The sequence below is a fragment of the Anas platyrhynchos genome, chromosome Z, assembly GCF_047663525.1.
Source record: "Anas platyrhynchos isolate ZD024472 breed Pekin duck chromosome Z, IASCAAS_PekinDuck_T2T, whole genome shotgun sequence".
NCBI classification, from domain to species: Eukaryota; Metazoa; Chordata; class Aves; order Anseriformes; family Anatidae; genus Anas; species Anas platyrhynchos.
In genome coordinates this window covers 12,538,964-12,562,901 of record NC_092621.1, presented here as the reverse complement: position 1 = coordinate 12,562,901, position 23,938 = coordinate 12,538,964, and the positions used below count along the sequence as shown (strand labels likewise).

General features: G+C 33.5%; 1 protein-coding gene across 5 annotated transcripts in view; it reads right to left on the bottom strand.

Annotated features, from left to right (window-relative positions):
* Positions 1-1,217: 1,217 nt before the first annotated feature.
* The window catches only part of SPEF2 (sperm flagellar 2), an 89,491-nt gene continuing 66,770 nt past the window's right edge, over positions 1,218-23,938 (bottom strand). For 3 of the 5 annotated variants that reach the window (XM_072030786.1, XM_038170392.2, XM_072030787.1), the window contains one exon: positions 21,969-23,880. In XM_072030786.1, coding sequence (XP_071886887.1) covers positions 23,505-23,880 — 376 coding nt within the window. In that variant the 3' untranslated portion in view covers positions 21,969-23,504. Of the gene's footprint in view, positions 1,556-4,231; positions 6,587-6,736; positions 6,926-11,124; positions 11,290-11,970; positions 12,064-13,862; positions 14,046-17,674; positions 17,782-21,968; positions 23,881-23,938 lie in introns of those variants that run through there. The other 2 variants (XM_072030789.1, XM_072030788.1) reach the window with 2 other exon arrangements.

Here is a 23,938-nt window from a genome sequence, read left to right as displayed (position 1 = left end):
TTATTAATTATGTTTCTAAGCTAGTAACACATAGAGTGCACAAGGTTTGCTAACAGCTTGGGCAGTTGTCAAATTGCAAATTGGAAGTTATATTGAGCTTTGATAATTACAAATACATTCTTGCCATGTCCAGTCTTCCAACAACTTGAAACCGTAGATCAGAAGAATGGTTACTATTGAAAGCCGAGGAGATATTAGACATTTCAGTGTTGAACTCCAGAGGAACTAAATAGAAACAAAAAGTATTCTAAGATTTATATGAAAAAGTTTTGTGAAAATATACAGTTCCCAATATCTTATTTATCGCCATCATTAGGAACAAGAGAATGAAAAGGTTGAATAAAACTGCAAGGAAACAAAAAATTCCTGTTAAAAAGCACATTTCTATGAAAGAAACTCCAGAACAACCTCCAGGAGAGCCAAAAAAGTCACAGTGGATGTAGAAAAAGAAACAACAACTTCAGAAGTAAATAAGGTGAGTTTCACCAACACTGTTTAATCTGCCAAATAATGCAGCAGCTGATAGGTGTCATCAAGTGCCATACACATTTTTAGACAAACACCTATCATACAAGGAGACCTGCAATTTGTGGCTGGTGTATGCAGTGCCCCTTACCACACTATGCTGATTCAAAAATGAATTATGACCGATTACTGAAAACAATTATGTGGATCCCCAAAATAAATTACAGTGACTAGCAAACTTATGTACAGAATTAGCAGTGGAACCACAAATGGTACAGCCCCTACTTTACCGCTTCTGCAACAAGATGGGAGGAGAGGTTACTGGGCCCGGGGGGGAGGAGGCAGCAGCCTATGATACCCAGCCCCCTGGGCTACATGTGGTGCTGCACTGCACAAAGAGCCTGTGGAATTTTAGTGGGTGGCAACAAAGCTCGGCTGTGATGGAAAGTTAGGAAAACAAAGGTTGGATAACAAAGATTCATCATCTCTGCTATTAACAAGCACTACTTTTTCATGTATATCATGTTGTTTTGGTAGCTTATACTGACCTTATACTGATCATGTTTTCATTTACTTATTTTATTAGCTATGAACTGCATCATTAAAAAAAAAAATTAAAACAAATTTATTTAATATCTTATAAACATTAACAAAATTTGACCAGATGTCTTAAGTTGTTTAAAAAACCTTGATTTACTCTATTCTTCTACCACCTATTAATGAACACAAACAGCTCTATTCAAGTTCAGAAACCAGCTTTTGTTTATTCAGAAATTCCACCAGATTGTTTAAAATGAACTAATAATATTCTTTCTCTGGTTTTGTATGTTGCTTTTAAATTATTATTATTATTAGTTTAAAGTAACAAATAAATGTAAAATTACTACAAAATCTGTTTCATTCAACGTTAAATGAATAAATCTTTCCCGTGGAAGGGAGGAGTGGAGATCTAGCACCCATTTCTTACATGCATAACAAAATATATGCTTTCACGAACCACAATTTTTCATGCATCGATATCTTTGTATGTTGTGGTTTTCTCATCAATTGACTGTGCTTGTTCAGCTCTCTGGAGAAAGATTTTAATATCCTATGAAAAAGAAAATGAAAAGTTAAAAAAAAAAAAAAAAGGTCATTTCACATAGCAACTTGATCATCTCAAAACTTGTAATAATAAAGTCTGTCTTTCCATGGTATGAGCTTTCTGACTAGTCACTAGAAGTGTCTGATGAAAAATTAACTTCAATGGTGATACATTACTATAAATTACACTTGCACTGGGTTACATAAGATGTTTCCCAAAAGAACACTTAAAACAGCACTGCCATTCAGCTTTAGCACTATGTTGAGCACACTGATGAAAACATAACTATATAGTGGCAATTGCAGAAAGAACAGTATTCATGGCAAATTCTAGAAGTTACTGATGTCTCATTCTTATCACTGAGATGGTGTTCTCATGTTATCCATACAACCTCATTGCTTTCCATGGTTTTATGAAACTATGGTGTATTAAAACACAGTTCTCAAAGTAAGCAGAAACCTTAAGCGTCTCCTTAACCATATCATTTAAGTCATTAAAATTCTTGTTTAAAATTGTTGTTTAAACCAGCAAACATCATTAAGAGCATACAGAGACAAATTTTTCAGAAGTTTCTTTTCTTGTGTCTTCACGTTTCAGACTGAACTTAACACATCAAGGAAATAAGAGAAAATGAGTGACTACAACAGTTGGAATAATACATACCCCCTTTTAGACATTATAGACATATGCTTTTTTTTTTTTTTTGCTTTTTTTTTTTTTTTCAGTTCTGCATCTTTTATAACACAAACTGTGTTATAAAAATATTTTGTGTTATAAAAATAAACAGTAAGTGAATATTCAGATTTTTTATGAAATAAATGAGTTTAGATTCAAATACATACTCCAGTATGCATTTGGTGCCTATTTTGAAGATGGAGCTTTTTTTTTTTTTCAAAAGCATAAACTGCTTGTATTGAATAATGCCTCATATTACTTGCAATGTATGAGCAGCATTTCAGTGAATACAGAACTGGGTTAAAAGATTAATTTTACCAGTCCTTAGTTTTGGAAGGTAGTGCTAACAGTTACCTTGACTTTAAGAAATACTTCAGTTTAAGGAGGCCTACTTCAGTACATTGAGTCAGAAATGAAGTTTCAATTCCGGTTCGACAAAAGTAAATGTTAGCAAATGGAACCTTCAGTAAGCTCATTATCAGTACTTATCACTACCACACAAAGCAGATGAGGATCTCAGTAAACTGTAGTGCTTCTGACATGATAGAATGTGAATTATGAGTGTTTTAAATTTAAGTATGTGTTCTCGTAAAAAATAAGTTTGAGAAAGCTACTGCTCATCATCATGGAGCAAATGAGATACACAGTCACTTCCAATACTGTCATTGTGTTCTTGTGTGTGGGAAGTGGAAATTTTATGCTCTAGCAATGCCACAGAAATATATGTTAAATATCAGTCTAAAAGTAAGAATGATATGATCACAAATTGTAATTGGATGAAAAAGAGAGAGTGATAGAACAGCATTTAAGAATGTGTTAAGCATATGAAAGAAGGTTTCCGCAAGACAGATTTAATTTATGTAGCTACCAGTTTTACAAAGGAAAGCAAAACTAAATAACCTCAAAACATGGGTGAAATAGTCCCCCCGTAGATTTAGTATGTCTGTATTTAAAGAAGCAGACATAATGTTTCTGTTATATTAACAAAATTTTTATCATTTTTAATGTAAGAAATATGTTATTTTTCTTGTATATTTGCACTTTTTTTTTTTTTTTTTTTTTTTAATGGGATATGGAATACATGATCAAGAGAAATGTAACATATGTCTCTCATTTAGACCAGGTATTTAAACACTGAGTTTAATTTTCCTTCTCTTACACACTAGGACATTTAAAACACCACATGAAAAAGTCTTCTCAAGTTTCATAAGTATTACAGCTACTGCCTACAAGTAGACAGTGATTCAGCAATGCTCTTTCCTCCAAACCATTAAGTATTGACTATGAACTATACGGTCTGCCTCTTAAACCTTACTGAATAGAATCTTCATGAACTCTTCCTGAGAGAGAATGCATTTTTACTCTGCTAAATGACATGTGGAGTTCTGAATGCTTGTTGAGTTCTGCAATATTAAATGGCTGCTGTGAGTATAAGCAGTTTTTGTAATATTTGCTCAACTTACCAATAAATATTTTGATATATTTACTATACATTATTAGAAATCCTAACCCAGTAGAACTTCAATTTAAATGAATGATACCGAGTTCAATACTGGGTAATGATACTGAAATAATTAACTAAATCAACAATAAAAGACGTAATAATATGATAATTACTTTAGAAGGAACAAGCCTGATGCATGGACCTATACAGAAAGTATTCAAAAAATAGATATATCAAAATACAATGTGGTATCCCAGCCTTCAAAATTATTATTATTATTATTTTTAAAGGAATTAAGTAGTGGCAACCATACCACTCAGGATTTGAAAGCAGGATAAAAAATTTAACATAACATTATCAAATGCATAATGGTTTTAACTGAATGGTAATTATTAAGCTACCTTGATATCCTCACTAAATGTAAGAATGTAGTTCACTCAAAATGATAGATTAATGAATGTATTAAGAATTGTAGAAATAAAATACAATGCAGACCATTTAAATTTATCACAATCAAAACACAGTTACTAAAATGCATTATTGTTCTGGGTAATTGTATCTGTGATAGTACCAGGATGGAAGAAGTATGACATTTTTAACATGAAATAATAACAGCCCTGAAAATGACCTTAATTTTTATTTTTAGACCAACCCATAGAGTAGAAAAAGCAAATTTGCTTGTTTTTTCCAGCTAGAAAAATATTCTCTGTTACTATTGAATGTATTTAAAATGATATCATTCAGAATGTAATGAAGTGTCTACATAAACATATAGGATTGGTCTGGCTATACCTAAGAAACAAATTTCATCTGATAAGTGAAAAAAAAAAAAAAGTCAATTATGGAAAACCACTTGCAAGTTCTATTCAGGACCAGAAATCAGGATGAAAAAGACCACATGACAAAATAATAGAATTTCCAAGTTTATTCACTTATTGGCATTTGTACTGTGGCTAACAGAAAGGTTATCATCATGCAGGTTGTTGCCAGCTTACTGGTATATGAACTGAAAAAACAAACTCCCTTCGGAAGACAACTATATATCTCACCAGCAGATATTCTTTATCAGAGATACTACTGGTTAGAACTGAATAGTCCATCAAGAGACCAAAGGAATATGGTGCCCTAACACAGATTTTACAAATTGTAAGCTAAATATTTCATTTATGGTTTTCAGCAAAACATTTCATTTTCCACTGTTTGTGACTGCAGCAGTAGAAACATTTTAACCTTAAAAACCACACCCTACCTTGCTATATTTATCTTGTAAAAGATCTCAAAATAACAGCACTGTGGTTGGATTTTATTTTTATAGAGATTTTTATAGTCTCTGGAGAATTTCTGAACAAATAATTGATGTTAAAAATATTGTTTACTTATTTTGGAATTCTTTCTTTAGGAAGAAAAAAGTTTACCTGTTCACCAAATATGCTTCTATGAATTGTCAGAGGAATGTCATTCCTGAAGGGCATAGATTTCTGACCTGTTCTACATAAAACAATGGCTACTGGTTCTCTATGCATGTTTGCTGGAGAATATAATAATTTGTTGTAAAGTTCAGCAAGAACTTCTAGTCTTAGCTCTCCCCTGCTTAATCAGAATTTGAAAGTTAGTTGATTTCATGCATAAAACAGCAGTCAATATTTACTGGTGCAGTTATGGAATATCATCCTGTCATTCTAAGTACAGAATATGCATTTTAAATGTATACTGCAAACTACTCTTCAAGCTGTATAAAATACTTTCTTTTTAAAGTGGAGCTGGAAATTTTGATTAAGAACAAACATTCTGCTCTTGATATTCAGCTATTAGTTTGTGAGAAAAGGTTTTCAAAAACAGTACCCTTCCTTGTAAATAATGGAATATATACATATGGCATTACTATTTTCACAGCATAGTTAAGTATTACTTTTAGTTGCATCACACTTGCTCTTCATGGGGAACTTGCAGTATGTTGAATGTGTGTTAAGAATATTTCTTGAGATAGATCATCTATATAACAAAGAGCTCATTTAAGAAATGCTGTGGTCTACAAGAAACTCGGAGAAGATGGAAAAAATGTTTGAATTAGGAAATGCAGTACATGATTAAATAAAAGGGATCAGGAAAGATGGCAAGGGGAAGGGGAGGGAGGAATAACCTGTCATTCCATGATGTCTATCTTCCCAAATTTGCTGAGACATACATTGCATGGGGCTTTGAACAACCTGGTCTAGTGGATGGTATCCCTACCCATAGCACAGCAGTTGGAAGTATACAGTCTTTAAGGTCCCTTCCAATTCAAAGCATTCTGTGATTATATGATTATATGATTAAAGTAGCCAGAATAGATACGACTAATAGCTATAATCTTTAATTGAGTGGTCATTGTTTTATGTTTTCCTTTTGTATCTTTTCCTACTATTACAAATAAATTTTCAGCCTAAACTTCAACAAATAGATTATTTTATTCATATATCTTGTCTTTTACTAATAAGGAGTATGACCAATATGATAAATACTGTGTACTTCACTCCTTACAGGGAAATGCATTGCCACCTGTGACAAGGCAGTAGAAAACTTGGAGGCAGCTATAGGCCAGCTAGACAGGTATAAAAAATCAGTCAGAAAGCAGTGCACTCTTTGATGGATGCTTTCATTGACAATGAAACAACTGATCTAATCTACAATCTTCTATGATGTATATTTCATCTACACTTCAAATTGACAGTATCTAAATAAACAATGTTTCTGGGATAATGCAAATATCGATATGCACACTTACAAAGTTTGTGGTCCCTGAAAGCAATACTTACAATAAGCTTGTACTCTTGATACCTGTTGATCAAGTCTTGAATGAAAGGATGTTTCAAAAGGAGTTCAACTGGAATAGGTGTCAGATCTTCAGTGCCTAATTTTTTGTATATTTTTATGAAATGCTTAAAGAAAAAATAATAACTGTTCAATCTGTTGAGTAAGTGTTAAACAAACAAACAAACAAACCAAAAAAAAACAGGGGAAGGACTACAGCAGGTATTTCTGTAACATACAATGTAAGGTACTAAACCTTCTTTGGATTGTCAGACTACCTTATCATATCTGCCTTCCTTCTCCAAGCTACTAAATCTATGATTATCTTCATCTGTACTTGCTCCATCACGAAACACTTTGAGTAGAGTTGCCAGTGAAATTTTTCCTTCATCTGTGTATTTCAAGACTTCATTTTCATCTTTTATTAAAGGTTCCTCATTTTTCACTACATCAATATAAGGGAAAGCCTAAGAAAATAAAGCACAAGCATAAAATTTAGTCAATAGATCATCTGTTTCATTTAGATATTTGTTAAGGATCAATGGATTATACTTTCAAACTTCAGTTCTTACAAAAAAAAAAGTCATCAGCCTGTACAAAATTATCCACCAAACTATGAGATGAAGGAATGGGTCCTGACAGTCCAGAAATATCTATGATGTTGACAACAGGAGAAATGAAATAATCATCTTTTTCCAGGAACCTGGCCAATGTTCCTCTGAGAAATTAGTATTTTTCAGAACAACAAAATATAAAAATACTTAACAGTTACAATTTACAATACACTACCAAGAACTTTTTATTTACATGAATAAGCTTAGCAATTCATAGAATCATAGAATCATCTAGGTTGGAAAAGAACTTCAAGATCATCAAGTTGAACCATAATCCTGACCCACCAAGTCCCATCACTAAGCAATGTCCCTCAGTGCGACATCCACATATCTCTTAAATACCCAATACTCACTCACTCAGTGGATGGTGGGGGTTGGACTCCAGCACTTTTCTGAGCAGCAAGTTCTAATGTTTAACCACTCTTTCCACAAAGAAATTTTTCCCAATGTCTAAACTAAACCTCCCTAGTGCAACTTGAGGCCGTTTCTTAGTGTCCTCATCACCTGACAGAAGAGAATAACACCCTCCTCAGTGCAAACTCCTTTCAGAAAATTGCAGAGCATTGAAGTCACCCTCAGCCTTCTCTTCTTCAGAATAAACAATCCAAATTCCTTCAGTTGGTCCTCATAAGTTTTGTTTACTTGTCCCTTCACCAGCTTCATTGCTTTTCTTTGCTCAAGCAACTCAATATCCTTCTTGTAGTGAGGGCCCAAAACTGAACACAGTATTCACAGTGCAGTCTCACCAGTGTCAAATACAAGGGGACAATCTCTTCCCTGAGTGATTTGCACCAGAAAGTAATAAATCAAAGCAAATACAGTAAACCATAGTTTGGAGAAATTTGCTTTCCACAAATTTTGGATTAAAAACAAACAAACAAACAAACAAACAAAAAAACCAGCATGAATTTTCTAGTCCAATACAAAGAGTCACTTTATGAATTTCATTTTGGTTAAGAGTTAACATAAGTTCACCAGCTCTCCACAGGAAAAGGCGAGAAAGGTTTTATGCAGAATAATTAGGTGTTTGGTATATTGTTTGTTTGTTATAAACAAGTGACGAGATGTCTTTGTGATGACACTACAGATGACCAAAGAGAAAAACAAACAACAATAACAAAAAACACTCCAGGTATTTGTTATCACAACAATGAGAAAGGACCTCATGAAGCTGAACAACATTTTGTCAAGCTTAACAACAATAGGAAAATTCATTTAATTCAACATAACATTTTCCTCTTTATTAGAGGGACACAGTGCTGAGATTCAGACAACATTTGTGGTACATGTCTTGTGCCTTAATACGTTCCATTTTTAGTACAGGAGGAGCAGATCCACTGATATTTTATTTTATTTTATTTTATTTTATTTTATTTTATTTTATTTTATTTTATTTTATTTTATTTTATTTTATTTTATTTTATTTTATTTTATTTTATTTTATTTTATTTTATTTTTTAACACTCCACAGTGAAGAATATAAAAATATCAGCTCTTAGATACAGCATGCTCACTGTACCATTTACATTTAGCTAAAAGATCTACACAACCAACAACAAAATAATTGAGACCTAAAAGCTGAGCATTTGAAGATAGTACAAGCAACAAAAATCTCAAGAATATGTTTGTTTGATCTTCTCTCATTAATATAATTAAATTTTCAGAACTATTTCTTTACGAAACTTCCAGTCAAGAGTCATTACAATGAAAAAAAAATTAAAAACAAGAAACAGAGAAGAGACGAATGAAATTAGGTGTCTATGTATAAGTGTCTGTTTATAAGCTCAGAATAAGCTGGATAGCTCTTTATATTCCACTGATGAATATTCCACTGATAATATTTATTGGATTTCCAGTATCTATAATGAGAACTTGGAGATTTAGATCACATGTAAGCAAAACCACAGGTAGACAGCAGTTTAGGTTCATAATTTGGAGCTGAATACCACTTTGGATGTTTTCAGGGACCTAACCCTTTCTATTTGATGGCTCAATTAAAGATGACACAATACCAACACATAGTTTACATTTTGCCCCCTCGTGGTTGTTGAATATCCTGCATGAAATGCTGGTCCTACTGAAGCCTATGGTTAAACTCACATTCATTTCAGAGAAGTAGGATTTTGTTAATTCTCTCTCTCTCTCAGTATTCAACGGGACTGTAAAGGATACACATACAGAAGACAAGGTATAAGAAAAAAGAAAAGGTTAAAAGGTTATGTTCTATCAGCCCTGGGATACCAACTTAGAACAAACAACTATAAAGTCAAAGAGAATCTACATATGCAAGCTGTTCTAATAGAATCTAATTCTTAGATATGTCTAGATTTCTAAGGGACTCTCCAAGAAGAATTAGGCAAACCATCTGTATAATACATTGAGACATGCATCATAGCACATATAAATCTTGCCATTCAGAGATAAATTTTTAATTCTAGATTGGAGGGAAAGGTTTTCCTCTACCTGTGACTCACAGCCTTACAAAGCCTTCCACATTTAGGTGATAATGAACGTGCAGTTACAGAAGTTCCAACTCAAAAGAACAAAGACAAACAAAAAGCACTGAGGAGAATAGGTTGTGTTGTTATATATCCAATGCCCAGATAGCTAGAATTTTACACTGGAATATGGGGTACTAAGTTCAGATCTACTGTATCTAAGTGGGAACACAGTCTTCTTTCTGTGCTCTCCTTTTTATTTTTTATTTTTTATTTTTTTATTTTTTATTTTTTTATTTTTTATTTATTTATTTATTTATTTATTTTTTCCTATGACATATGAAAAGGTAAGTGGTATATTCAGACACTCCCATTGACACTTTAAAAACTTCTATTACTTCTTCTTTACTGAAAGGGTTGTTAGACATTGGTTCTTTACCAAAAGGGTTGTTAGACATTGGAAGAGGCTGCCCAGGGAAGTGGTGGAGTCACCATCCCTGGAAGTCTTTAAAAGACGTTTAGATGTAGAGCTTAGGGATATGGTTTAGTGGGGACTGTTTGTGTTAGGTTAGAGGTTGAACCTGATGATATTGAGGTCTCTTCCAACCTAGAAATTCTGGGATTCTGTGATTCTCTCTCCAGTCAATTCGAAATAATTCTTCACTCACTTCACATGTTCCCTTTCCAAAACTGTGTTGTGCAAAGCAAAAACAGACAGAGGGGAGTACAATAATATATGTCATAAGTGATAAAATGTGATTATAAATATGTATGAAATAACAGTGTGTGGTAAAATAATGTCCTTTCTCTACTGTTTCTGGAGAATATAGCTGTATTTTAAGTACTAGAAAAATGCTAGAGTCACTGTAGTTCGTGACAGCATATGAAACATTTTATTATCTAGAAGAGTGAGCTCTTTCCAAGTGTGTACCAATATATATCATATGTCTCAAAAAGTGACTTATACTTAAGCAACACACAGTTGATGTATTTAGTGCCTTTACTAATGGCAGTTAGGAGTCTTAAAAAAAAATGGGAAATTAATAACATACTTCACAAACACTAACATAATTCAAAAGCTGACCTTTATGGGATTTGACAGTACATTCAACATGTATTAAAAAAACTCATACTTGAAATGTATATTTTTAAATTATTTCACATTAAATAATTAGTAATAAGCCTTCTGATGTACAGGCTAACTATAAAACAGTAACAAAGTTTTATAGAAGTGTATACACTTTTAAATACCTCAAAGAAATGTGGTGGGAAAGAAGGTAAAGAACAGCAATAAAGCAGGTTTTATATCTAAGACTAGGTCAAAGAATGTCCTCAGTTTTTACCTCCTCAACTGTACAAGGGGTAGTTACCAGGAAATGTCTTAAACTTTTGTTATTTAACAAGCAACATTTCAGACTTCTGTAAGAATACTTCTGAGTATTAGTACCAAAATTACTGGGACTATTTGCAGAGTTCCCATGAAGTCAGTTGGATTGTTTGTGAGGGCTGGACCTACTCAGTATATAGATATGTACAGAAATTGAGCTAACCTATAATTTAGCAAGCATCATTACTATCCTCTAATATTTTACTTAAATATTTTACCCCACATACAAGAGAAGATTCTTCTTTTCTATGAATATGTGTTCCAGCAGCAATGCTAAGTGCTCGGTAGACACCTTCAACAGGATCAGAATGAGCGGCAAAATAAAGTAGCATCTCAATATAGTTGAGCAGAGCAGGATCTTTTCTGGTATCAGCAAATAAGCTGAAGAAAAACTATAAAAGGACAAAAATACATACATTAATTTCTACTATTGAATGTTGATCAAATACAAATCAAAAACTGTACAGAAAAGGATAACATAAAGTAATGACAGCTGAAAAGTGATACTATCCTTAAAAATGTGTTGAGGTTGTGTAAATTGAGATAAATCAGTTGTATCTGAGTCATTCCAGGAAACAGAAACTGTACTATTTTATTTTTTTTTTAGAATGAGGATTTTATCAGAACAAGAAGAAATTCACCAAATGTGATATCATTATAGGCAGGTTCAAACCTTTGTCCTGCATTCAGATTACAACTGCATCTCCCTCTTCCACAGAGATGTCTGGGAGCATAGATGCTCCCATCATTTGTCTCTCATTCTTTACAGAGTTGTTCACTGTATAGCAAAATTTATGTGGTTCAATAGAGAACAGGAATAATTAAGTCTTTCTGAGAAGACTATGGTTTAGAATACTGAAAGAGAATTCATAGATTCCTGTCCCTACTTTCCACATTATTTCCAACTTTGAGGTTTTTATTCATGGAAGCCATATTATGAAGTACCACCTGACCTCAAAAGCCACCAAAACATTGCAGCAATTATGGAAGAAGAGACCTAAGAAAATTCAGAATGAGAACTCTTGGGTTAGAATAGTGAGTGGTCTCTTCAAAATAGTTGTTTTCAAAGTTACCTTTATGAGACATCCTAGCCTATCAAAAGGCAAAGGTTCTGTGCAATCTTTTGTACTGTTTAGATCTTCATTTCCAGTAAACCATAAGCCAACCTGAGGGAAGAAAAAAAAAAAAAGTCATTTATTTTCACACTTTAAAAAAGTGGCCTTTATGCTCTGTAACTGTTGAACAGACCAGTTATCCTCCATCAAGAGGATACCTACAGGGTATCCTCTGCTACCCTGTATCTTTTGTCTTAACTGCTCTTTTGGAAATGTCCAAACACTTCAGTGCAGCCTGGGAGAGAGTCATAGTTCTTCCCGTGCATGCCTACTTCCAGCAACAAATAAGTGTCCTGTAATGTTTACAGAGCTACATCTACTCCAGCATACTAAACCTGCCCACATTTATTTAGGCTTCTTCTGAAAAAAGGATCTTCAGCTGAGAGTTACCTGTGTGTTTATAAACCTTCTAGTCCTTTTCAGTCCTTAACCAACTGCAGAAGACTGTAGGTTTATTCAGTACTCTCAGGGAAGTTTGGAAGAACTAACAGGGGTGGAGGTCAATAAACAAATGAATGTACACACTTGCATGTTTACCTTGAGCTGACTGAATGGGAACTATTTCTGATCCTGAAGTGTGTAAATGTTTTGATCACTTAGTATTACTTTATAATTAGGATCCTATGTTAAAAATGTTAATTCGCAGCCTTGAATGTCTTAAATCTGTTTATTAGTATACTCTCAAATTTCAGTAAAAATTATCATAATAGACAAATAGATGCAGCATGTAGACCTGCAAATTTTGCGGGTTTCTGGCTTTGCAGAATTTTGCTTTATTTATTTATTTTTTTACTGGTCTTGGGTGGGGTGTGGTTCTGCAGCAAGTTTTCAATTAATCAGAGAAGTTCTAAAACAGGCAGATTTCTGGAATAACACGGCCTTTATTTAATTTTGGAATAAATCTAATGTTAGACAGTTTTAAAACCAACTACATTAAAGGTTCTATGAAATTTGTTTAAAACATTTTTGAAATTATTTTAATATTACCAAATCCAAACTGACAGAGCTATGAAATATTTGTGTATACATGCATACATGTATATACACATACATACACATATATATTGAGTATAATATATATATATATTCAATATATACGTATATGTATTGGCTAGGGCACATTAAAAAACTGAACCAGCAGTCATTCTAGGTAAGATTAAAAATCCAAAGTAAAATTGAAAGTGTATAGAAGTAGGTCAAATATATTAAAAGGAAAAAAAAAAAAAAAGTATTCTTGATATTTTTTTACAAAACTTGCTTCTTTGAAAACAGTTCTAAGCCACGCAAAGGTTTAAATAGAACCTTTTTTAAACAAAAGTATGTATCAAAGAATAGTTTAATTTCCTATATATTCAAGGTCTGAAAAAAAATTTTCATTTGCAAAAAATACTTATTGGAAAGATTCTCAAGATATTTAATTAAATTAGAACTGGTGAGACTATCTAAATTAAAGTATTTGTTTTTGTTTGGGGCATTTTTTTTTTTTTTTTTTGTGTTAAGAGACTTATACAGTGTCAATCAATAGCAATGGTAGCTAATTGTAGTTAAAATGCTCACAGAATAGTTTCTTTAGGACAGGAAGGATTTTTTTTTCAATTAATTTATGGCTTAAATAGAAAATGGAATTAAAATGTAAGATTAATTAGTCTGATTTTTGTAACTAATATATATGGATAAGGTAAATATTTGGCCCTCAATTTTCTAAAGACAATTTTCACTAGAAAGCACCCTCAAATATCAAAACATTTAAAAGTCAGGCTGTTTTTTTTTGAGTTTGAATAAACCTGACAATACATTATTCAATTCAAAGAGATTAACAAATGAATATTCAAAGAGAAAAGAATTATAACCTGCATATAGCATTCCTGTGTAACTAAGCCTGATCCAGCTACGTCAACAGACTTGAAGATATTGAGAGTTTTGAGAAGTTGTGTCAGAGACGGCACTGGCCAAGGCTGTGCTGCTGCTAAAAGGAATCTGCGCCAGTCAATCAGTTCTGAGTTCACTGTGAATGCAGATGTCAGATTTTGTAACTATAAAAATAAAATAATAAATATTGTCAAATATGCATGCAAAAACATATATTTTTTATATATTATGCATATTAGTTCTGTTTCCTATTTAGGATGGACAAGGTTATCCATTGAGATTTGTATATGTCAAAGATACATCAAAGATGTACAAAGGATTCAGAGTTCTTTGTACTTCCTCCTTGTCTGCACAGTGCAGTTACACAAACACATTTATGAAATTTACAGCTTATAGTGACTTTACAGTAACTCCAATGGAAGCACAAGCATAGTTCCATGTAGTAAATAAGAGGCTTTACACAGTAAAAAACGTGCCCTCAAGTGCTTATGCCTCATGTCCTCATGAGAGGCACCTGTGGTTCACCCCAAACTCTTGGAGCACTGCTTCTCTCAAAAATAAACACATAAAAAGACCAGTCTCCTATCTCTTTCCCCTGTATAGTGAGCAGCTGAGTTTTGAGGGAGAGCAAGAGCCTTACGAATTAGTTTCAAGACTCCGATTTCTTGTAGAATGCATGGCTAACTGTATCTGTCATGAAAGGAAATTACATGCACTTTACTCAGAGAAGAAGCAATGTATTTTACTGATAAAATGTAGTGATCTAACAAAGCTTAATCATAAATAAGACAACAATAAGATCTGAGACAGCGAGGTACGCTTGGATATTTACTGTATAGAGGACAGGGTCAAACAAATGGTCAGGAGATCTTGGCAGTCATGAGGTTCAGAGTGGACCCCCTTTCCTTCTATACTCTTTCTCAGAGGTGCCTAGGTGTGGCTGGATCCAAACTTAGTCCCACAGTTGGTCAGTGATTTATGTCTAAAGGATTACATGTGCACAACCAATCTAAAATTTAATCTTAGCAAAGCTTACAAAGTTTAGCAAGCTATCAGCCACTTACTGAGTATCTGCTGCAGATAAGGAATCAACAGTAAGGAATCTCTCGGCCTTGAGGGGCAGACCTTGTGAGGCATTCCTACTCAAGGAGAGATCCTGGCCTGCAGCCCACTGCCATACAGGAGAAATCAAAGGGTTCTTGGCTCACTCTTTATAGGGTTACAAAGAACCATAGAGTCATTAATGTTGGAAAATACTTTCACGATCATTTGGTCTAACCATTACCCTACCACCAATAGACACCCACTAAACCATGTCCCTAAGCACCATGTTCAACCTGTCCTTGAATACACCCAGGGACGGTGAGTTCACCACCTCCCTGGGCAACCCGTTCCAATGCCTGACTACTCTTTCTGAGAAAAAACATCTCCTAATTTCCAATCTAAACCTCTCCTGGCACAACTTGTTGCCATTCCCTCTAGTCCTATTGCTAGTTATCTGTGAGAAGAGGCCGACCCCCTGCTCCTCACACCTTCCTTTCAGGTAATTGTAAAGAGCAATAAGGTCTCCCCTGAGCCTTCTCTTCTCCAGACTAAACTACCCCAGTTCCCTCAGATGCTCCTGATAGAACTTTAGTCCAGACTCTTCACCAGCTTCATAGCCCTTCTCTGGACATACTCCAGACCCTTGATGTCTTTCCTATAGTGAGGGGCCCAAAACTGAACACAGTACTTGAGATGTGGCCTCACCAGAGCTGAGTACAGTGGGGACAATCACCTCCCTGGTCTTCCTGGCTACACTATTCCTGATAAAAGATGATTTACTAACAATCATATCGGCATACTATAGATGTTGTGTCACTATAGATGTTAGTTTCTTCCAAATTTGGCTTGAGTCTGACATTGACCAGCATTGTGGTCAGGTGAGCACTTCGCTCAACTAGCCTCTTGGCTGTTGGATTGTTAACTGTCCCTCATGAATCCACTGTGACCAGATGGCACCCACCACGACTGCTGCTGGTGGTTATCTTCTTAAGCAGGGTTATGGAAAATAAAGCTGGGAAGGTTGTGGGGAGTTGGAGGTGCACCATCACATTATCACTAAATAAAACAGGCCAGAGATCATTGCTTGTCACGGAGGCTAACTGGCATGTGCAGCTGGTATACATCCAAATAAGTACTCCTACTTCCTAAACTGGGGGTTATACTTAAGCTGCCTACAAGACAATGGTTCTTAGTGTGTGTTAGTGGGGAACTGAACTGACAATTTAGTAGCATGAGTACAAAATTTAGTATAGGGCCCGTGCCTTGGCCTTATTTTGCTTACTCTTTCAGGTATTCACAATGTGGATTTTCTTTGTTCCAGTAGTATTTCCAGTTATCAAAAACTATCAATAGAAAAGCTGCTTTGCAGCTTGCCATGTATTTTTTTACAGCTGAGGATGCAGTATGTGGATAGTAGGGTGGGGTCCTGATCACAAACAGGGAAACATGTAAGATCTCCTGATAGAGCATTGTGATGGAGGTAACAAGTCTGGCACAGTTCATTTCTGCACTACTGGTGTGATGAGAACTTAGTATGTTCCTCTATACTATGTTCTTCTCCAAATACTGATTTCCTTGTCAAGCATCTGGTTGGTTTCAGACTGGATTTTCAGATGGAAGAAATGTATTTAGAAGGCTTAGGGCCTTAGGCAATACAGAGTGAGTCAATTCAATAACGTTGTAGATGCCATCTGCCCTAAAATTGGCAAGTATAGCACTGCTTACTTTAATTTCAAAACGTATTTGAAATTACATTAATTCACAAACTGTAAAGATGAAATGGCGACTTCTGTTCAGAATAGCCTGTGCAGAATAAACTTACACTTTAGGTCATGCTTCATTCATTTCCTTTAGCACGGCAATTCTTGCTTTCACAATAAATTTAAAAGTCTCATTTTAAAGTCATGCTATTAAGGAAACTCTTTTAAAGGAAATCCTGTTCTTAAAATAAAAATAGAACTTATAAGCACTAAGAGCTCTTAAAGAATAAAGAACATGGGATACATGCACATGTGCTCTATGAGTCAAATATTCAGTTTGCTAATACTTTTCCTCATATAATTAATTTCCTGTGCTAAGATTAGATTTTTTACATACTGATGACAGCTGTGACTAGTTTTCACTAAACTCAGTGGAAATCCATCACTCAGCAATTTTAAAATGGTTTACTCGTGCAATTCATCTGTGTGAAGAATATTTGAATAAAGCTGCTTCCATCACGTGTAGTCGAATTAAAATCTGAATGTGATTTGTGACTAACTCCCAGAAATAGTTATCAAAATATACTAAAAATAGCATACACTAGATATTTTTATCCCATACAATTTACCAACAGCATCTCAAAATAATCAATGAATTCTGTGATGAAAGATTTGGAAAGACTAAATTTTTTCATGTTTCTAAATCTGAAAATCATGGATAAATAAGATTGAGGTCATACAGCTCCAGATTTTATTCTCCTATCTCATAACAAAGAACAAAAACAGTCTTAATTTAACACCTGGAAGTGAATTTTCCATGGTTTCTAAGGAACTGATGTAATTTGAAATTTGTAAATGAGTATAGTGCTAACACAAGTATTTAATTCCTGACACTGTGGTTTCTTCGTCTTCTTCTCTAGTGAAAGGGAAAAATTTAAGGAAGAACTGATAATGCCCTATAATAGTTATTCTCTTGACTTTGTCATAGAAAGGCAATGCTTCATCTTCTATACAAAGAAATACCTCAGGAAAGAAAATAGTTAACTTACATCTGGAAGTGTTAAGTTCATCCATGCATCAGGAAGGTAATTTGTTCCAAGGTTCAAATTAATCACTTCAATAAAAATATCAATAAATACTTTCTTATATATAAAACCTAATGAAATAAAATAAAAATCAATAAAAAATATATTCAAATAGACTTCTTTTGTTAAAGGGGATCTATTTTTTTTATATTAATGGCCATGTGGGAAAATATTTGTTTTGCTATTCTATAGTATTCATATTGGCTTTATCTTTGAACCCAAGCATAATACATTCTCATTTAAAATAAATAATGTAGGGTCTATTTAATAGCAAAATGTCAAATATACTAATAAACTACAGCTATTTTGATACTTGTCTTGATCTCCATTGTGATCACTAATCTATCCTCCCAGATCACACTGACAGTTAATAAGCATTTTAAAAATACCAATCACAATCACATACATATTTTGTATATTGAACACCTACCAACCTTTTCTTTCACTGTGCTCTAATTTAGTTAATCATAAATCTACATCTACCCTTGGTAAACGTGCGCTAGAGAATAGGATGGTAAACACAGAATATTGTCTGTTAAACTCTGAAATGAAATTTAATTGCTTAAAAAGTTTCATAGGATTAGCTTTTGGGAGTTAGAGATAAATAGCTCTGTCAATTTTAATTTAAAGCAATCAAAAGTTAAATAAGTACATGCATATATGGCACACATATATATTGATAACAAAACTTAATTTTGTAAAATAGGCATGGATTTGCTTATAAGCAAACAGTAACTTTGAACTTAATGTACATTATTAAAACATAGAATGAAGTATACTGAAATACAATGGATAAATATGAGTCTGTCCATTCAGAAACAGACTTTTTTTGCTCAGTGAGGATTCAGCGTAAAATCTCTGCAGTAAAGACAAAAAAAAATGTAAAGAAAGTTTCAAATGAAATTTTAAGAGACAAGACTGATTTGGTCAGTCTATGATCACTTCTGGAAGGTCAAGACAGTAAGTTTTCAGATTATAAAGCAAACACAAACAATGAAAAACAAGAAGGAAAAAAAGTCTAATAGTTTTTTCCGTAATGCAGCCAAACTTTATCCTTTTTGAAAGGAGCCATTATGTATGTTCTACAGCTAAAAGCTTTTGTCTTTAAGGTCCTTTCCAATCCAAACCATTCTATTATCTCTGAAGTGGAACAGTGAAGTAAAAATTGTTAAGTTTATGAAAAAGATTTAAGTGGTAGAAATATATAGAATATACTAGAATATTAATTTCATAGTGTGAGCATTCAAAGTCCAGTTGCCAATTTGATTTAGTAGGTCTGCGCTCTCGGCTGTTTGCCTCCAATTCTGAAATCAGGAGTTAAGCCCTCAGCACTTCTTAATACATCGGGAAAAAAACAAACATCTATATATAAGCTTGGAGAGAAAAGGAAAAGTAGATTTGGCTAGCTTAAAGTCTGTTGGGAAAAGAAGAAGGAAGAAACATCTGGACTTAAAGCCATAAATTCTACCATAAATTTCAGCATGAAAGCAAAAGCTAGGGAAACATTGTCAAACAGATAAGAGTGCTAACAGCAATAACATCACCTCCTGAAGGTTTTTGACTTATATGTTTTGAGAAAGAACATATTTTTAAAGTCCTGTGTGTTAGGCTGTTTACTGAAACACAGTGAATTGTTGATTTAATTACTTGAAGGTGATCAGAAACTTGTATGTGTACTTCAAGCCACAAGAATCAGATCATTTCCATAAGGCACAATAAAGCCTACATCACAAACGTATAATTATTGGGAGATTCCATAGAAGATTAAGTACTAGTTACCTCTATTCTAGGAAACTCTTTACTTGTTCATGGGGAGAAGAGGCTATGGTCCACAAAGGAGGCAGTAAAAAGTTTATATGAAAATAAGAGTTAAAAAAAAAAAAAAAAAGTTTTTATGAAAATAATTTCATAAAATAATATGAAAATAAATGTAAGTTTTTACATCTTACTTGAAGTTCCAAGATGTCCAGTGCTTTACTATGTGAAGTCCAGCTATCATCATTTTTATTTCTTATTTTACTAATTTTCACATCTCATCCCTTCTACTCTGGAAATTTGCAAACTTCTTTCTCTCACTGTATCTTATGGTTTAAACTGTTGAATTCCTACTATGATTTCCCTATGTAACAATTAAAAATGCAGCTCCTGGATTTCCTATGTGCTTCTGCATACAATTCCAGAAAGATACAAATATCCTCACGTCACTTTCTGCGAGACTATTTGACTTCAGAAACATACCTAAAAACTATTTTAGGGGCAAGGAAATTAAAGAACTTGAATCAAGAGATAATTCCTGAAATGGGGTTAAAGGACTGGCAACTAAACCATTAATCACTACTTACAGAAATTTGATTGGATCATAGAATATGCTAGAACATAGTTTATAGGTAAACTTGACTTTAGTTGATGTAAGCTGAAACAAACTAATAAATTATTGTGGGATTAAGTTTAAGCACTCTCAGGTGGTTTGTAGCATCTACCCATTTTTCCTTCTCTATGGTAGAGCTAAGGAGGCTCTTCTCTTTTATTCAGAGTTAAGCTACTTTCTATCTGCTAATTCTATAATTGATAATGTGTTGTGGGATAATTTCTTAAATTAGCTCCTCATGAAATCTCTGATGTGGCACAATTCTGAAATATTTTTTAAATGGTATAATAGTTCAAAAATTTTAAATGTAGCACAACCTAATTCCCCCTCGTCACATACCTAGGTGGAACAAGGGAGGTTCAGAGGGAGAGAGAAAATGCCTTATATCTTTATTTGATATAAAGAGATATCAAATAAATGTCTTCAATGTATTTTTTGATATTTAGTCTAGAATCAATGTATTTATTTTTATATGGAACTATTTTTAAATGTCAAATTAGTCAGTTTTCTTCAGGGGTTGCCAATGCCACAGAACTGCTCAACAGTCAGGGTGAGATGCTGAGTGGGCAGCCACACAGATGGTGCTGAGAAAAGAAGACTGGTGCTCCCAAATGGGGCTCTGCAAGTGGTAGGAGGAAATAGTGTCCTCTGGGATAGAATGAGAAAACAATTCCCAGAATCTGCTTTGTCCATCTAACAGGAATGGTTTCAAAACACATATGCTCTTCACAAAATCTTTTCATTCAGTAAGTCCAAATAAAAAAAAAAAATAATAAAAAAAAAGAAAGAAAAAACATATTTCTTGAGTGACATAAATGACTGAATAGAAAATAAATGTATTAAATGTGTAGATACTGTCTTAATTAGAAGGGATAACAGTCATTTTGGAAAAAGAATCAGAATTCAAAGAGTTTTTGAAAAGTGGAGAGATAGTCAAGACCAGTAAGTCTTTTCACTGAAAACAAGTCAAAGTGCATTGAGGAAAGAGTCTGCAAAAACTGTGTTCATTACATTGCAGATAAAAACAATGTGGAAAAGATTTCAAGCACTTTGAAGAACGGAATTACAATTCAAAGTGAACTTTACAAATTGGAGGTATAGACTGGGATAAAAAGAACACTATCCAATACAAATAAATAGTAAGTGCTATACTGTGCTGAAATAATGAACTGCATAAATGTCACAGACAGAATCTTACTGCCAAAGTACCAGTTCTGTAAAAAAGGCTCTAGGGATCTAGTTGATTACAATATTGCCAAAAAGTACATGTAAAGATACTGGAAACAAACTTTGTATTCTATTTGTTTTTTAAGTTTTCTGCTGGCATGCAATCTTGGAATTTGAAGATCTAGAAGGGTGCATGGAAATTGAAAAGCACTCAGAAGAAAGCAGCAAGAATAATTACAGAGTTAGAAAATATGAGAAAAAATATGGAAGCAGTTCTGCTAATTTCATCTACAAAAGGAACATTATAAGTAAACAGGAGTAGTGTTCCAGTTAAAATCAAGTATTACAAAGAAGATAGTGATAAACTCCTCTCCAGTTAAAACTGAGAAGTATGAGAGGAAATCAAATTTCTTTTCCACAAAAACATTTCAGATATTAGTAAAAATATAGAGTGAACTATTTTAAAAACTTATCAGAACAGAAGCATGGGCAAATACTGGCTACAAATTGTGTGACTTGGTCTTATTTCATTGCAGGATTTTTAATATTCCTTTACAAGTACTTTTTAGAGATTTCACTGATGAGGGCAGTAAATCCATTATCTTCAGTCTAAACACTAAACAATAAAATAGGAGATGCTGCCCTCAGGCAACATGGAATTGACTTTGAATAAATAGATTCAGATAGATAGATTCAAAATACAGTTTTATTTGCTATGGTGTTTTTTGTTTTGTTTTGTTTTGTTTATTTGTTTGTTTGTTTTGTCTTATGCTCTTGGACATTCCAAAAAATTTTTAACTTCATCATTGCTAGAACTTCCTCACTTGAAACTTCAAGGGAAAAACCACGGTATTATGAGACTTATGAGAAAATCCTTAGAATTAGTTATGCCATATATCTAAGAAAGTAATATCTGTAATATCTATCTTCTTGCTTATTAGGTAAAATGTAACTACACATTTCCGTTACCTGAGAAATCACAAATGCACATACTTCAATGATGCATCTTTTATAATATACCATATAAAGCACAGTGCTGATTTCTTGCTCTGCTCCCTACAGCTTAGCTCAGCTTGTGTGTATTATCATACTTTAATGAGCTATGCATTCAAAATGTACTCTATTTCTGTTGTAGGCAAATATTTAGACCTACAAGTAGCATGAATACATATGCAAAATACTCAGAATGACTATATAAATAACATACCTTCTGCAATTACTATAAACGTATTATATTGAAAGTAGAATGTTGGATCTCAACTTAGAAAAGGGTTGATTTAAAGGTGAATGACCTCAAATTTGTTTCTCCCGAATTATTTATAGTTCATCTTCATCACTGTTTGAAAAGTCTTTAATGATTTCACTTTAGCTTTCTCAAAATATATTCTTTTGGTATTCTTTGCCTTGATTAGAACTTACCAAGCAGGAAGTTGCATTTAAAACATGTGGATAGTGGCAAATTATGAAATTTGAAACTTTTCTGAACAATTCTCATTCTCAACTCGTAGGTTAAAAATCAACATATAGAGTTCTTATAACATCCTTCACTGAAACATTTTTACAGGAAAAAGCAGCAGTTTAATCTGTGAAGTATATTGGTCATATCCTGGCTATCATATTATGTATTATGCGAAGGCTGATTTATGTAATAAATAAACAGCAATGGAATATGGATCTGCTTTGCCTCTTCAGGAATCTTCTGAAGGACAAGTCTGACAAATATCTCTGAAAGGTCATGTTAAACATTATCCACAAGAGATTAAAGAGTAGCAACACATACAGAGAGAAGGCGTGACACAAAATTCATAGGCCACAGAGGCCAAGCAATCATTAGACAGCAATAATACACCAACTTTCCATATATTTATCAAAAAAACAGGATTTTCAGAATCAATAAAATTTCTTGAACCATTAAATAACAAGATAACAGTTAACTCCAGTGGATATAAATGTGTCAATGACTCAGATTAAATGCAACAACCAGGTAGTTACCAGTCCAGTTACTCTGTCCAGGTGTCCATAACAGCCCCAATGTACTTGACATTTTTTGTTCATTCTTTTCAGATTTGTAGGAATCAGGTAATGACTGGCAAATATGATGTTGATTCAGCAGTGAATACAGAAAGAAGAGCCAAATTTTCAAATTGTAACGTTATGAAAAAATATAAATTTCACATTCCTTCATCTTGCAAGATACATTACTAAAGTGTCCATGTATGTTAAAAGAGTGACTGCAAAGTAAAAACTAGGAATTTTCATCTAATCACTTCCACAGTGACTCTCCATATCAAACTCAGAGGAGCAATCTGATCTTTCATTTGTCATCACATCACCTTCCTGCAGTCTTCTATTTCTCTGCCAACTACTATTCCACAAATGAATAGCTTTCTTGGGGTCAAACTTTTTGATATCTGGAGAGTTCATCTGAATTGTCATGAGATCTGTCACACTTTCAGACACTAGTTTAGAGTGCAGATGCATCATTATGAATTTCATTTGACTGAAGCCTCGCTCTGTCTCAGCTGAACTTGCTGGCAGAGTTAGGATCAAATCTACCAATGTCAGGATGTTGGGATACTTCTTTGAATAATCTGAGTTCACCAAATCCCATGTCAAGGTCTGGATGTTCTGAAATCTAAAAAATAGTAAAAAGTATAATTATACCTATTCCTAAATGTATTTCCATAATCCTT